The sequence below is a fragment of the Lontra canadensis genome, unplaced genomic scaffold (assembly GCF_010015895.1).
Source record: "Lontra canadensis isolate GAN:19392208 unplaced genomic scaffold, GSC_riverotter_1.0 scaffold25, whole genome shotgun sequence".
Classification (NCBI taxonomy): domain Eukaryota; kingdom Metazoa; phylum Chordata; class Mammalia; order Carnivora; family Mustelidae; genus Lontra; species Lontra canadensis.
The window spans coordinates 19,840,121-19,854,692 of NW_022631019.1; the positions used below are offsets into that span (position 1 = coordinate 19,840,121).

The 14,572-nt window shown below is 53.8% G+C and overlaps 1 protein-coding gene across 1 annotated transcript; it reads left to right on the forward strand.

Moving 5' to 3' along the window:
• Nucleotides 1–5,541: 5,541 nt before the first annotated feature.
• Nucleotides 5,542–8,756, forward strand: GPR3 (G protein-coupled receptor 3). The gene is made up of 2 exons (XM_032863883.1): nucleotides 5,542–5,643; nucleotides 6,718–8,756. The coding sequence occupies exon 2, from the start codon at nucleotides 6,723–6,725 to the stop codon at nucleotides 7,713–7,715; it is 993 nt and encodes a 330-aa protein (XP_032719774.1). The 5' UTR covers nucleotides 5,542–5,643; nucleotides 6,718–6,722; the 3' UTR covers nucleotides 7,716–8,756.
• The last annotated feature ends 5,816 nt before the right edge of the window (nucleotides 8,757–14,572 follow it).

The window sequence follows — 14,572 nt, forward strand, 5'->3', positions numbered from 1 at the left end:
GTAGTTAGTATCACTACTTCACAGGTGAGGAAGCTAAGGCTCAGGAAAGGTGAGTGAGTAGGCTGAGGTCACAGTGCAAAATCTGGATTCGAAGCGAGGTGACTTTCCCGCAGGCCAGACCTTGTTGAGTGAACCCAAATAGGCCCACGCCCAGGGACTGGCTTCGCCAGGCCGCTGGACTCTGACCGCCCACCTCGCTTCACCCCTTGCACCCTACTCTCTCTGCCCCTCAGCTTCCCACCACGCCCTCCGACCAAGTTATTGGTCTCTATTAGTAGGACAATTGAGGGTTTCCACAGACTTCCTTCCGCCTCAACTCCTGCCCTGGCACCGGCCTCTTCTTGTTCTTTCCCCCTCTGTATCTTCTCCTCGGGTTCCTTAGAGGGCACCTCCTCTTTTTCCCCCTTCTCTTTCACTTCCACTCTCTTTCCCCTTCTCTGCTGCCCCTCCTTTTCCTCCTTCCCCCTCTTCTTCCTGGTGGCCCAATTCCTTCCTGAGACCTATTCCACCACTCGTGGGACCATTTTGGCCATTCCTCTGCCATTGGCTCTGATCTGAAAGCTATCAGGTCTCCTATCTCCATCTCCAGCCCAGTGTTCCTTCCCCAGCTGCCACCTGTAACTAATAATACATAGTTCACACTATTGACCTCTTACTCTTAGTAGAGTATACATTCCATTAAGAACTTACTTGCAGCTTCTCATCTAATGTCCATGACTACCCTCTAGGCATGGCTTTTGTTATCCCCAGTTTGTGGGCTTCAGAAGTAAAATCCAGCACCTGGCAGGCTCAGTCGAAAGAGCATGTGGTTCTTGATCTTGGGGTCGTGGGTGTAGAGATAACTAAAATAAGTAAATAAATAAATAAACGTTAAAAAAAAGAAGTAAAATCACCTGCCCACGGGCACATGGTTACAATGAGGGGGGCCAGGATGTGAACCCAGGACCCAGTGGGTCCATCTGCTTCCTGGGCACCTTCACCTGAGTGTGTCCCAGACCCCTAAAACTGCCCCATTTCTCTTCCCCACTCATGATACTTCCTTTTTCCTTCAAAACACGTATTGGGGCACCTGGGTGGCTCAGTGGGTTAAAGCCTCTGCCTTCGGCTCAGGTCATGATCTCAGGGTCCCATGGAGCCCCGCATCGGGCTCTCTGCTCGGCAGGGAGCCTGCTTCCTCCCTGCCTCTCTGCCTACCTGTGATCTCTGTCTGTCAAATAAATAAATAAAATCTTTAAAAAAAACACGTATCAAATGTGTAATTAATTACTCTTTTGTATCCTAGGCTGTAATTTCTATGAAGGCAGGAGCCATGTTTATCTTCTGTAGTTAACTCCCTCTACACTTAAGGGCTAAGTAGGTGTTTATTAAATAAACAGATTGTATCATGTTGTGACTGTATGCTTGTCCTGTCCTTCTGGTCTGTGAGACCCTCAAGGGGCCCCCTACTTAGAATCATTTTAAGTGTTTATTTGTAGATTGTCCATCTTTCCCCGTCAGAATGGCGCTCTGTGAAATCAAGGATTTTTGTTCATTGCCTTATCCTCTGTCCCTAGAACCATGCCTGGAAAGTAGCACATGCTCAGTAAAACTTTACTGAACATTGAAAATGCAGAGATGTCGGGGCGCTGGGCTGGTTCAGTTTGTAGAGCATGTGACTTGATCTCGGGGTTGTGAGTTTGAGCCCCATGTGTGGCATGGAGTTTACTTAAGAAAAGAAGGAATAAAAGAAGGAAAAAAGGAAAGGAAAGGAAAGGAAAGGAAAGGAAAGGAAAGGAAAGAAAAGAAAAGAAAAGAAAAGAAAAGAAAAGAAAAGAAAAGAAAAAAGAAAATAAAATGCAGGGATGTGGCCAGATCATCTCTCTGTCCATAACACCCACTCAAAGCCCAGGGAACTGTCAGTAAATACTGGGTGAATGAACAAATGGGTCTGTGTTAAGAATGTGTGCTCAGACGATGCCCAGATTCTTGGGGCTTGAACAGGGGCTTGTGTGGATATTATCTGTGCCTCAGACACACACCCATCTTCCATGAAGACCTAGGCCCATGGGATTCCCCAAATTGAAGAGAGAATGGTAAGGGAAGAAGTCTTACCTAGAATCTAGTGTTCATAGCCATCTGGTGGTCACCTGGGGAACTACAGGTGTTGTCAGCCCTGGTCAAACTTGATTCCCAGGTGACTTTAGGATGGAATGGAAGTCACACTGGATTTGCAGATAAACCAGCTTCACGTCCCAGTTCTGCCATGTACTGTGTGACTGGGGCCAAGTCCTTCAGCTTCTCTAGTCTTCACCCATGAAATGGGAATACAGGGTTGTTCTAAGCCCTGGGATCTGGTCTGGCACCTGGTAGGTGGGAAGGACTGGACAGGGTATCAGTAGTGGGGAGGAAGCAAGGAGATAGGGCAGAGGACATGAGGAGGATAGAAGAGGAAGGGACAGCCCTTTCTCTAGATAGCAGATCTTTGGGGAAGAGAGACCCAGTTGGCAATGATGGCCTCCATTGTCTCATTGGCATCGGGCAGTTTTGAAGCATGGAGGGAGTGCCCGTGGGAAAATCCATAACTTCACTTGAGCCTCTTGGGTGTCTGGCGTTTCTCATGGCTAGAAATATCACTGTACTCTTTTCGTCCCCGACTGCCTGAGGATCACCTTCCATTTTGAACGACCCTGTGGCTCTGTGGATCAGGAAGTTTTAGCCAACCAACTACTTCAGTGGAAATGTGGTCATTCATGTTCTTCACAGCAAGAAGGCAACAGTATCTAAGGCAGAACTTTGGGGGGAAAACTAGCCGAAATAGTAAAAGACAATTCCAGATGTCATCTTTATATTTGGAGTAGGAACCCATGTTGACAGTGGCGCAGCAACTGGCTTGGGCGTGATTTACAATTCCTTGGATTATGAAAGAAAAATGAACCCAAAGACAGCCTTGTAAGACATGGTCAGCTTGAGAAGAAAAAGACCTCAAGAAAAGAGCAAGTGGGACATGAGAACAGAATGAAGAATGTCACCACACAGGCCCTCTCTGGCTCAGGCCAAAAGGACTAAAGACTCTGCAGTGACTTTATCTGTGGTGATTGTGCAGACATTTCATGAGAGGATTAATTAACAATGAACATTTGTAAAAAAATAAAATAAAATAAAGAACTATTACTGCCACTCAGAATAGCAGAAGATAGTCTCTCACATAGCTCTTTCCTGCCAACCTGCCGGCCACCTTCTCCCAACCCAGAGACCAGAGAGGAAGTTGCTGGAACCCGGCTCAGATGGGGAAGAGAGTGGACACCTGAGTTCTGGGGGGCTGATGCCCCTGTATGCTCTCTCTTTCCCACCCCCCTCATTCTGGACACTGGGCATATCAGTACTCTCCACTTTCTCTAGACGTTGCTTTTTACTCTAAGCATCCTGCTACAGCGCCAGGTGCTGTGGTGGCACAGAACAGAGTCTCTCCCCTCATGGAGCTTATATTCTGGTGAGGCCAATGTGAAGTGAAAAAGAAAATACATGAATAAACACAAATTTAGGAATGCGAAGCTCTGAGAAATAATAACTCAAGGAAAGAGGGGAGAGCGGGTGGGGTAATCTAGGATAGAGGTTCGGGAAGCCTGCTTCAGGGTTGACTTGAAGGCAAAGGTTTGAATGAAGTGAAGGGGTTCTGGGCGAAGGGAAGGCCAGGACCTTTTGCAAGAACACATTCACCCACATTCTGTGCCCTCAGTGACGGCATTCCCTGGGGCTTTTCTCCTCACTGAGTGAGATCATCTAGCCCTAGAAAACTCAATTACTACCTGCTCACCTATGCCTCCCAGGTGTCCTCCTTCTGCCAGATATGCTATTGGTAGCTAACACAGTGCTGAGAATGTGCCGGGCCCTCCCACCAATCCTGAGGTAGATACTAACATTACCCTCTCTTACAGATGAGAAGACAGGTGCAGAGTGCTGAAGAAATTCCCCCAGAGTAACACAGCGAGGAAATGCAGGAACTAGGATTTGACCACCTCTATCCCCAACTCACCACATCCAACTGGAAATACATCATCTTCCCAGCCCCTACGCTCTTCTCTTCCCTTGTACTCTGCCGCTGGCCTGTCACCTCCTTCCCCCCTGCCCCACACTGACTGAGGGAACAACAGCAGTGCCACGGTCAGGGGAGAAGTCAGTGGGGCCTGGGATCTGAGCCCCTCTGGTTTCCTGAAGCCCTAACCTGATCCCTATCCTCTACCACCATCCCACAGGCCTGGAGGGATCCACTGAGGATCAAAGCTAGAGACAGAGGAAGGAGAAGCAGCCAGTTTCTCTCCCCCTGGGCACATCTGTCTCCTCTGGAAAAGTCAGCTGAATGGTATATTTCCCTGGGACAAAGGACAGGCAGGGCTGGGGAAGATGGAGCTCCTTCTCTGTGCCTTACCCTGCCAGAATGCTTAAGATGGGGGATTGTGAGAGGGGCCTGCCCTGGGGACTGTGCTGTCAGGTTTTCTGCTTCCAAGTTCTTCCTGGCTCCCCCTCTCCTGCTGCTTCGGGGAAGTGCCCCCCCCCCTTGCTGGCTTTCCAGATCTTTGAATAAATAATTCAGGTTTTGAAATCTTGCCAGGCCCACCTCTCCCACGCTGGGAGGGCGCTATTGGGCTGACATGAGTGATGTCATGCAGCTCCTTATCCCAGCCCCATCATCACGAGGACCTTCCCAGGCAGCACCTCACCTGCCTGGTCACAGTCAGTGCAGACCCTCTACCTTGTCCCTCTCACCCTGAAGCTCATTCACCACAGTCACCTGGTATCTTCATTCCAAGCTACCTTACAACCCTCTTCACTGTTTTGTCCCCTGGGTACCTCAGCACTTGTGACAGGGTCATGGTGACCTGAAGTCCTATCATCTGGACACTCCATCTTCCCTTTCCCTTGCCATCACCTCTGCCACCCTGGGATCCCTGAGCTCCATCATGTCACAGTCACCCTGATACTGCTATGGTTGCCCTGGGGGCTTCTCTTTCTTTGGCAGCGTCTCATGGCCACCATCCCCCAGGATCCTGTCACCTTGCTCATACTGTCACTGCCACCCACTTCCCTGCTCCCTCGTGCTGCTGTCACCATCACCTCAGGGCCCCATCATCTTGGCAACCCCCATCATCCTCACGGAGGACGCCCATTCAGCCTCATCACTCCGTCTCCGTCACCCGAATTCCGTCGGTCTCTGCCACCTGAGGGTCCCATCACCCCCACAGTCTTTCCAGGGCCCCTTTCTGCTTCCCCTTACATATTCCCCGCAACGTCCCTAAGACTTTTCCAAGGTCTCCCACCGGCGCCCCCCGAAATCCCGGCCCGCAGAGGGCGCCGCGTCAAGGACAGCGCGGGCCGAGTGGGGAGGGGGCGGGGCCGCAGCCACGGTCGCTTTTTATGAATGGGGGAGCGGGCGGCGCGAGGCCTCATTACTATGCCTCGCCGACGCGCGCTGCGCCCCGGCGCGACGCACCCATTGGCCGGTCGGGCCGCTGACGTCACCGAACCAGGGGCCGGGGGCGGGGCGGGGCGGGTGACTCACGCCGCTTCTCCCGCGGCCGCGGGGGCTTCTCCGGGTCCGCGCAAACCCTTCGCCGTCTGGACCCGAGCAGAGCCTCCACGCGGCCCAGCCGCACCAGGTCCCGAGAGGTGAGTAGGGGGCCCCGCTGCAGGCACGAGGCATCCGGAAGGGCACGCAGGATGCTGGGGAGCAGGGCCGGCGGACGCTCCCAGCGGCCGGCAGAGGTCGGAGGTTGAGACCGGGAATCCAGAATCTGGGTTAGCAGGAGGGGACCCAGTGTCCAGGGTGCTGAGAACCGTCATCTGGGTGACCCCGCGTGGGGTGCGCTCTCCAAAGCCCAAGGCCCTGGAGGGACTGATGGTCCTCTGAGATTGGGCTGGCAGGAGTCATCGGAGGCAGGGACCCAGGTGTCCGAGCAGGAGGTGTCTCACTTAGGGATCTAGACACACGGGCAGGATGCGGAGTCAGGCCCAAGATCCAGGTGTCCGGGCAGAAGGAGGGTTCTGACTCAGGGATCCGGGCCTCCGGCAGAGGGTGTCTGTTCCAAAGACCCGGAGGATCAGGCAGAAAGAGGGGTCTGGCAGGGACAGAAGTCTGGGCCCGTGTGTGTTGGGGATGGGGTTGAGTTTCTAGGTGGTGTTACCCCGGGAGTGCAGGGTGGGGGCTGGAGGGAGCTTCACGCGCATTCTCTGGGGGCGGAGCCTCGGGCTGGCAATACAGAGACTCGTGAGGGGTCTGGCAAGCCTCAGAAACTAAGCGTCATCCTCCCTGATGGGGAGGGAGCAGAGCTACCCTCAGTCTAGAGATGTGTTTCCCTTCCCCAGTGCTGGGCCTACCCGGCATCTCCAGAATCCCACGGGCCCCCCATCCACTTATGGTAGTCCTTCACCTGGTTCTCCTCTGGTCACACACGTGGGAGAAAGAGGCCTGCGGGGGCCAGGGAGTTGGAAGGGAGAGTGGAGGGACCCAGTACAGTGAGAGGAAAATAGGTCCCTCCTGGGGTGAGGGTGGCGGTCGGCAGGGGGAGACAATGGTATCCTGGAAGGTGCCCTGGGTCATGAGTGGGGGACAAAGCACTAGGACCCAGCCAGGTATCCTGAGGAGACACACTCACAATGTATCCTGAGTGGCACCTTGTTCCGTTCAGATCCCCTCGCCCAGCACCCAGCCCGTCAGCTTCTCACAGGGCCTTTCTCCTACAGGTACCATGATGTGGGGTGCAGGCAGCCCCCTGGCTTGGCTCTCCGCCGGCTCAGGCAACGTGAATGTGAGCAGCGTGGGCTCAACAGAGGGGTCCACAGGTCCAGCCGCCCCGCTGCCCTCCCCCAGGGCCTGGGACGTGGTGCTGTGCATCTCAGGCACCCTGGTGTCCTGTGAGAACGCGCTGGTGGTGGCCATCATTGTGGGCACTCCCACGTTCCGTGCCCCCATGTTCCTGCTGGTGGGCAGCCTGGCTGTGGCCGACCTGCTGGCGGGCCTGGGCCTGGTTCTGCACTTCGCTGCTGTGTTCTGCATTGGCTCGGTGGAAATGAGCCTGGTGCTGGTTGGCGTGCTGGCGATGGCCTTTACTGCCAGCGTGGGCAGCCTGCTGGCCATCACGGTCGACCGCTACCTTTCCCTGTACAATGCCCTCACGTACTATTCAGAGACAACGGTGACTCGGACCTATGTGATGCTGGCTCTAGTGTGGGGGTGCGCACTGGGCCTGGGGCTGCTGCCTGTACTGGCCTGGAACTGTCTGGATGCCCAGGCCACATGTGGCGTGGTATATCCGCTCTCCAAGAACCATCTGGTGGTCCTGGCCGTTGCCTTCTTCATGGTGTTTGGCATCATGTTGCAGCTCTATGCCCAGATCTGCCGCATCGTCTGCCGCCATGCCCAGCAGATTGCCCTCCAACGGCATCTGCTGCCTGCCTCCCACTATGTGGCCACCCGAAAGGGCATTGCCACACTGGCCGTGGTGCTTGGCGCCTTTGCCGCCTGTTGGCTGCCCTTCACTGTCTACTGCCTGCTGGGTGACGCCCACTCTCCACCCCTCTACACCTATCTCACCCTGCTCCCCGCGACCTATAACTCCATGATCAACCCCATCATCTACGCCTTCCGCAACCAGGACGTGCAGAAGGTGCTGTGGGCCATCTGCTGCTGTTGTTCCTCTTCCAAGATCCCCTTCCGATCCCGTTCCCCCAGTGACGTCTAGTCCTATCCCGGTGATCCTCCAGCCCTGATCACTACAGAATTCCAGAATGTTAGGTCCTCCAGGGCTTTGTTCCAACCTCCCAGCTCCACACCTCCAAGACCCAGCTGGTTCTGGAGTTCTAGGACATCGGATGTTTCACAAGATTCTGTCCAGATCCCTACAGGGCCCAGCTGGCTCCATGGTTCTAGAATGTTCAGGTGGCCAGGGTTCCGCTCAGAAATGTCCCACAGCCCAGCTGGCTTGGAGTTCCAGAATGCTGCTGGGTGTTTTATAGTGCCATTCCAAGTCCCTGATCTCCCCCCATCCCCCTTTTGACCTTAATCATGTCACTTTACTTTTGGGTTTCTGAGCTAAAGAGCCAGAGAGGTTAGTCACTCAGTTGCCTAGATAGGAGAAAGAAAGAAAAATGTATCTATTTATATGTGCACATACAAAAAGAGTATCTATTTATAATTTATTTATTTACCTATTTATTTACTTATTTATTTATGGGCGGTAAGGGGAAAAAAAAGAGACCCACACCTTGAAATCCAGGCCATACCAGGGTACCCCCCAGTCCCCACACCCCCATTGCTGACCTCAGTTCCTAGAAGGGGGAAAGGGAGAAAGAGAAACCACGTATTTTGTTATTATTTTTGCTTATTTTTTATCAAAGAGATCATAGAAACCAGAGCCTTCTCCCCAGGCCCACCCCTCTCGGGTTTGCTGGGAGAACACACCAGCCTCTGGTTTTTTATTTTTTTAAGAAGCCATCACCTGAGCAACCGAGAATTCCTCTGCGCTGGGGGCCGGCTGCCCTCTGGTGGCCGTTCGGGGGAAACTGCAGCCCGGCCAGGCAGCCGGGACCAGAACACGCGCCTCCCCAAGTCCACTCCAGCCTGGCATCCAGCGCCACAGCCAGGACCTGGGGGCCAGGCCCCACCCTGCGGTGCCCTAGAGGTGGCAGGGTGTGAGCCAACACCTGACCCCTCTGCCAACCGGGGTATGGCCTCCAGTGCTCCCCTATCCCTATCCCCAACCCATCGCTCAATAAAGAATGATTTTGTGATAAGTCTGTTTCTTTCTCTATGCATGGAGGGGCTGGAGTGGGCCTGATGTGGGCGGAGAGCCTGGAATGGGAGGGGATTAGATCAGGCCTGGGAGCCTGTGGAGGGATCTGGGGAAGCTCCAGACCCAGGGAGGAGTGAGGCTGACAGGTGCCCCCCGCCCCCGGCCCCTTTAGAGGCTGAGCTAATGGGCCCCTCTGCTCTGCTCAGACCTGGGCACTGCCAGGCAAGGACCCCACCTTTCTTTTTTTTAATATTTTGTTTATTTATTTGTCAGAAGGAGAGCACGCACGTGCACAAGCTGGGGGAACGGGAGGCAGAGGGAGAAGCAAGCTCCTAGCTGAGCAGGGAGCCCCCATGCAGAACTCCAACCCAGGACCCCAGGATCATGACTCGACTGGAAGGCAGACACTTAGCCGACTGAGCCACCCAGGCATCCCAAGGATCCCATCTTTTTCTGAGGACAGGAACCAGGGTGCTAACCTCTTCTCTGGTTGAGAATGCGCTTTTGTTGGGAGCTTTGGCATGAAGTTGATGCTCAAAGCATATCCATCTCCTTAATAACAGCTCCTTCTAATTGTGGGTGTTTACTGTGTGCCAGGCACTACGCCGAGTGTACTGCCTATGTTACCTCATTTTTGCTGAACAAGCCTCCCATGGGACCAGTAGTATCTTCTCCATTTTACAGATGAGAAAACTGAGGTCAAGGGAGGGTTAGTGACTGGCCCGAGGAAACATCCATTTCCACAACCTGTGCTCCATTAGCCAATGGCCTCTCCTCTCCTTCCTTCCCAAGCCCGGAGCTCAGGACATTCTGGACCCTGATTTGTGTTGGGATTCATTCTTGGAGCCAGAGGCCACATTTGGGAGGAGGTTGGAAGGACTGTGGTCATTCTGGAACTGAAAGAGCTTCTTTTCTATCCAAAGGCCAGTGATGCTAAGTGAGTGCATTTGAGGACATAAGTGTGCGGGTCCCCAGTAATGGTGTTTCAGAATAAGAAAGAGTATGTTCACCAGGCAAGGGCAGGCACAGGTTTGGAAGTGTGGCTGAAGAGGAAGCTGTTTCTTGGCTTGCAAAGCCTCTCAGCCTCCCAGGGCTCCCAGGTAGGCAAAACCTGGAGAAGGAACCCTTAGAACCCCTCCCCCATTATACAGACGGGGAGACTGAGGCCTGATGTTGAGCAGTCATTGCTCAAACCCACACAGCTGTGCCAGGCTAAGACTCAGGTCTTTCTCCATTTCCCTGGCCAAGAGCTCTTACACCTAGTGTTCAAGGCTCCTCCCTACCACTGGCCACAGGACCCCAAGGGGAGTGGACCTGCCAACAGGGGCAGGGTCAGAGCTGGTGGAAGGCAGACCTAGGTTGAGCTACACACAGCTCCAGTCCAAATACAAAGCAGGGGGTCCCACCAGGTCAGGGGGAGACCTTTTTCCCCACCTTCCTGGAAGGTCCTCGGGAAAAGACACCCACTCAGCAAGCACCTCTCCATGCCAAGCTTTGGTCCAAATATTTCACACATCACCATGACCCTCTCGGTGGTATTATCGTTCTCCCCATTTTACAGAAGAGGAAGTTGAGGCTCTGAGAATAAAGCCCTCATTCATTCATTGCCCTCCTTGCGGACAACTTCAATTTCATAAGGGAGACTGTAATAAAGAAACAAGTTTAAGATTTGGTCATGTCAGAGAGCAGAGTCCTGGGGGAGAAATAAAGCAGGGAAAGGGCACGAGGAGTACGTGTAATCTTTAAAGGAGGGAATCCCAAGAAAGGCCTCACTGAAGGTGACAACAGGTCTACCTAAAGTCACATAGCAAAGGGCCAAACTGGGATTTGAATTCGGGTCCATTTGACTCCAAATCTGTTTCTATCCGGGGTAAGGGCATGAGTTTCAAGAGCAATTCAGAAACAGCAAGCAAAGAAACCCTGAGCAGGGAGCCCTGTCCCCAGACTGGGGAGAAGTTGGAGGTGTCTAGTGCCCCCACACCTTTGGGAGGGGCGGTGTGAAGAAGGGCATCCTTGCTGCCTCACCCATGTTCCCAAGGAGCCTCCACCAGCGAGGGGGTGGGGGGGACAGACCAGAAGGAGAGGGTCCAAGTGCCCATACTATTCTGGGCAGGCTTGGCCCTTTGCCTCCCCCATCCCAGCTCCTGGCTCCAGAGCTCAGCAAAGCCAAAGCTTTGTCTGGGAGAGCCTGGGGTAGGCTGCCATGCTGCGGGCCCTAGTCCATTTGCCTGCCCCTGGTAGTATGGTGGACCTGAGACATTGCTGGAAGCCCATATCTGGCGTCTCTCTGCTTGGGTTCTAGGCTCAACCTGAGGGATATCTCAGTCTGCTCCTCGGGTTGGAGCCCATGTGCGTGGGCTCTGTAGATACAGCTGTATCTGTAGATACAGCTCAGGTCCTCCCTGCACCCCTACCCTCGCTTCCTCCAGGAAGCCTCCTTGGCTAAGTCCTCTTGTGGCCATGAAGATGTGGTTTATACAAAACACCTTACTGTACTTCTCAAGTAAATATTATAGAGAAGTCTTGCCCTCTTCATCAGCATAGGGACCCCTGAACGCAGGGATGTGTGTCCCCCTCCAGCAGAGGGTCCTTGAGAGAAGGAATGTGTCTGCCCTCTCAAGCTAAAGATTTCTCTGTCTCTTGCTGCCTTAGACTCATCTGGTTCTCAGCCCGGAGCTACTCAGCACTGGTGAGAGCATGTCTGGTGCATATGTGTGCGTGCGGGGGGGTTGTTTGGGGGGTGGGGGGTGTCCAAGGCCCTGACGCTTTTCCACCCCCACTGATCCTACTGATCCTACTAGCTACAGAGGCTTGGGAGGTGAACTGGGCAGTGGATTGGGGGAGGCAAGGGCTGGAGCCCTGAGCCCTGCCTTCTTGCCTGGGTAAGCCCTAGGGCCCATCTTTCCCTCCCTTCTTCCCAGGTCCTGTGTGGGGGAGGGGAGGAGCCCCGAGAGCTGAGCCCCCGCCGGGGCCATGACCGCCTCTCCCTGCAATAAGTGAGGAGACAGCAGCTATTAATATAAGATGAGTTCACGGGCTCACAGCTTCCGCAGGCTGGAAAACAGGCTCCCGGGGCTGGGGGCTGCAGCAAGTCTGGTCGTCTGTCAGATTCTCTCCTGGTGCCCGGAGCCCGCCAGCCCCACATTCCCCAGCTCCTGACACGCTGAGACCTGTATACGTGCAGACCTACGGGCATACACACATGGGCACACGCAGTCCGTTCCGAGAACACACACACGCACATACATCTGGACATGCATATCTAGCCAGGTGTATCTGCACACTGGTACACACACACACACACACACAAAACACACCATTGCACACATGTTAGCAGGCCATCTCAACTTCATGTGCATGTGTTTGCATGGGAGCACATTTGTCAATGTGTGCACACACCCTTGCATGCACGAGTATGCACACACAGGCTTGGCCTTGTATACGTGTGTGTACATGGGTCCAGGCATGCTTGCATTCCCAGGCCCACTTGCACACCATCGCACACCAACATATACAGACACAAAACTGCACATGTTTAAACAGATGGTATCCCATCGGGTACACACATTGCACATAGGACCACATTCAAGGACGCAAATGCATGTATGTATGCCCCTTTGCACACAGTCACACAGGCTCCCCACTGCTATCAGTGCTCAGCAATCACGAATTCACAGGCAGACCCTCCGTTTCCAGCCACCAGGCAGGCTCAGCCTCCCCTCCTTGTCTCTCCCCTCCCCCACCCCCATGACAGGCAGTAAGTGCTCCTGCCAACCTCAATGCCTGTCTTCGGCTTCCCGCCCCCCAGGGGTCCCCAGATCCCTGATTAACCCCCTCGCTAATTGGCCACCAGCCCCTTGACTTTGCTGCAGGCCTTCTCGGGAGCTGGGAGCGAGAGGCTGCAAATTGGCCAAGCAGGATGGGTCTGGGGAATAGAATGCGGAGGTGGGGTGGGGGTGCTGCGAGCCCAGTGCCTGGCTAGAGCCAGCAGTGCACACCCAGTACCAGAGCTTAGGGGAACACTGACATCATATTCTCTGCAGAGGGCACCCCTATGAGTCATGGGTACACAGTCGCATGGAGCCTTCCCTACACACACATTTACACACACTCAGATGTCATGGGCATGGACGTGATTCACTCCACTTTTTTACGCAAATGCATGCGAACATTCGCACATACCCAAGTGCATTCATGAACAAACCCAATACGTGTGCAAGCAACATCTGACATGTACATAAATTTACCTGCTAGATACACAGAAACCATTTATTCATGTATATCAAAACACGCCTTGTTTAAACACACGAATGCCATCCTAGTTATACAGGCTTGCAAGCACATACACTTATATTTTACACAGACCTATGAATATGCTCCTAAGTGTACTTGTAGGCACATATGAACACGCATCGACATGTGAGTACACACCCGTGGAGTCCAGGCATACATGCACATACCACTCACGTGTGTGGTACCTTGATGAACAGACTACCAAGTGGCCACGGAGTAGGGTGCCTCTTTAGCCTGCCTCTGGCTTTGCACAGACTGCCAGTAGGGGTGGGGAGTGGTGGAACCCCCTGGGGTGCAAGATGCCATTTCCCAGCCTCCATCTCAACACAGAACCTGGGACCTCTGTTGGGTTCCCCTTGGCCTTCAGGGCTCCGCAGAAGGGCAGAACTTCTGGGGCGCCTGGCTGGCTCAGTCAGTGGAGCATGAGACTCTTGATCTTGGGTTTGTGAGTTCAAACCCCATGTTGGGTATAGAGATTACTAAACAAAACAGAACAAGATGGAAACCTTTAACAAAAAAAAAAAAAAAAAAGGGAGGGGCAGAGCTTCTGGCTTTAGTCTCTGTTGTTCCTGTCTCCTTGGCTCTGGGCCTGAGCCCACAGGGAGAGTTCTACTCTGTAGGCAGCTTGGGTCCCACAAGAAGAGGATTTCTCTTTCCGTTCCTGCTGCCAATTTGCTGTGTGACTTTGGGTAAGTTGCTGTGCCCCTCTATGCCTGGTTTCCTCAACCATAAAATAGCACTTGAAAGCTTTGTGTTGGAAATCCTCCCAGGACCGGCCTGAAGAATGCATGGGGTCGTGTTTATGGATGTGCTTTACTCAGGCATGTGACGTTTGGGAGAGGTGTCCCAAGATGGTGAGACTCCAGGGTGGAGGGTCACATGCATCGAGGTCAACTTAACTCTTCATTGAATAGGTGAGGAAGCTGAGGCCCAGAGAGGGAGCAGCGATGTGGGAGCTAGAAGGCCTGACCTCTGCCTTGTCGGCCCAGAGGTCTGCTTCTCCTGAAATCTGTGTACCATGAGAGCAGGTGCGCACAGTGCCCCAGGCAAGGGTGGGTGGCTGCCTGCCGAGGGTGTGGGGGGTGGTCTACGCAGGCCTCCTGCCACCACTGTACTGAGAATTCTACCATGGGAGATTCTTCTGGCTGTGAAAGACTTTTTCCTTCCTTCCTTCCTTTCTTTTTTTTTTTTTTTTTTTTTTGGTCCTCCGGCTTCAGACCTCCCACTAGACACCGTCATCTCCGTCATCTCCCGGGGCTGAGGGACCATGAACAGCGCCTGAAACTGCTCCCAGCCTCATTATGGAGAAGGGAACTAGGTGACAACCACCCAGAGCAGAACTCACGGGAGAAGCAGCCAGGTTGCCCTGGCCACTGGGCGGCCAGGAGGGGGCAGTGAGGAACTGGCGGCGGCAGCGCGAAGGGAGGGGGGGCTCCTGAGGCCCGCGCGAGGCTGGCCTGCGATTATGTGTTCCTGTAACTGTGTGCTGATCTGTGTCCTTGTTTGCACAAGGG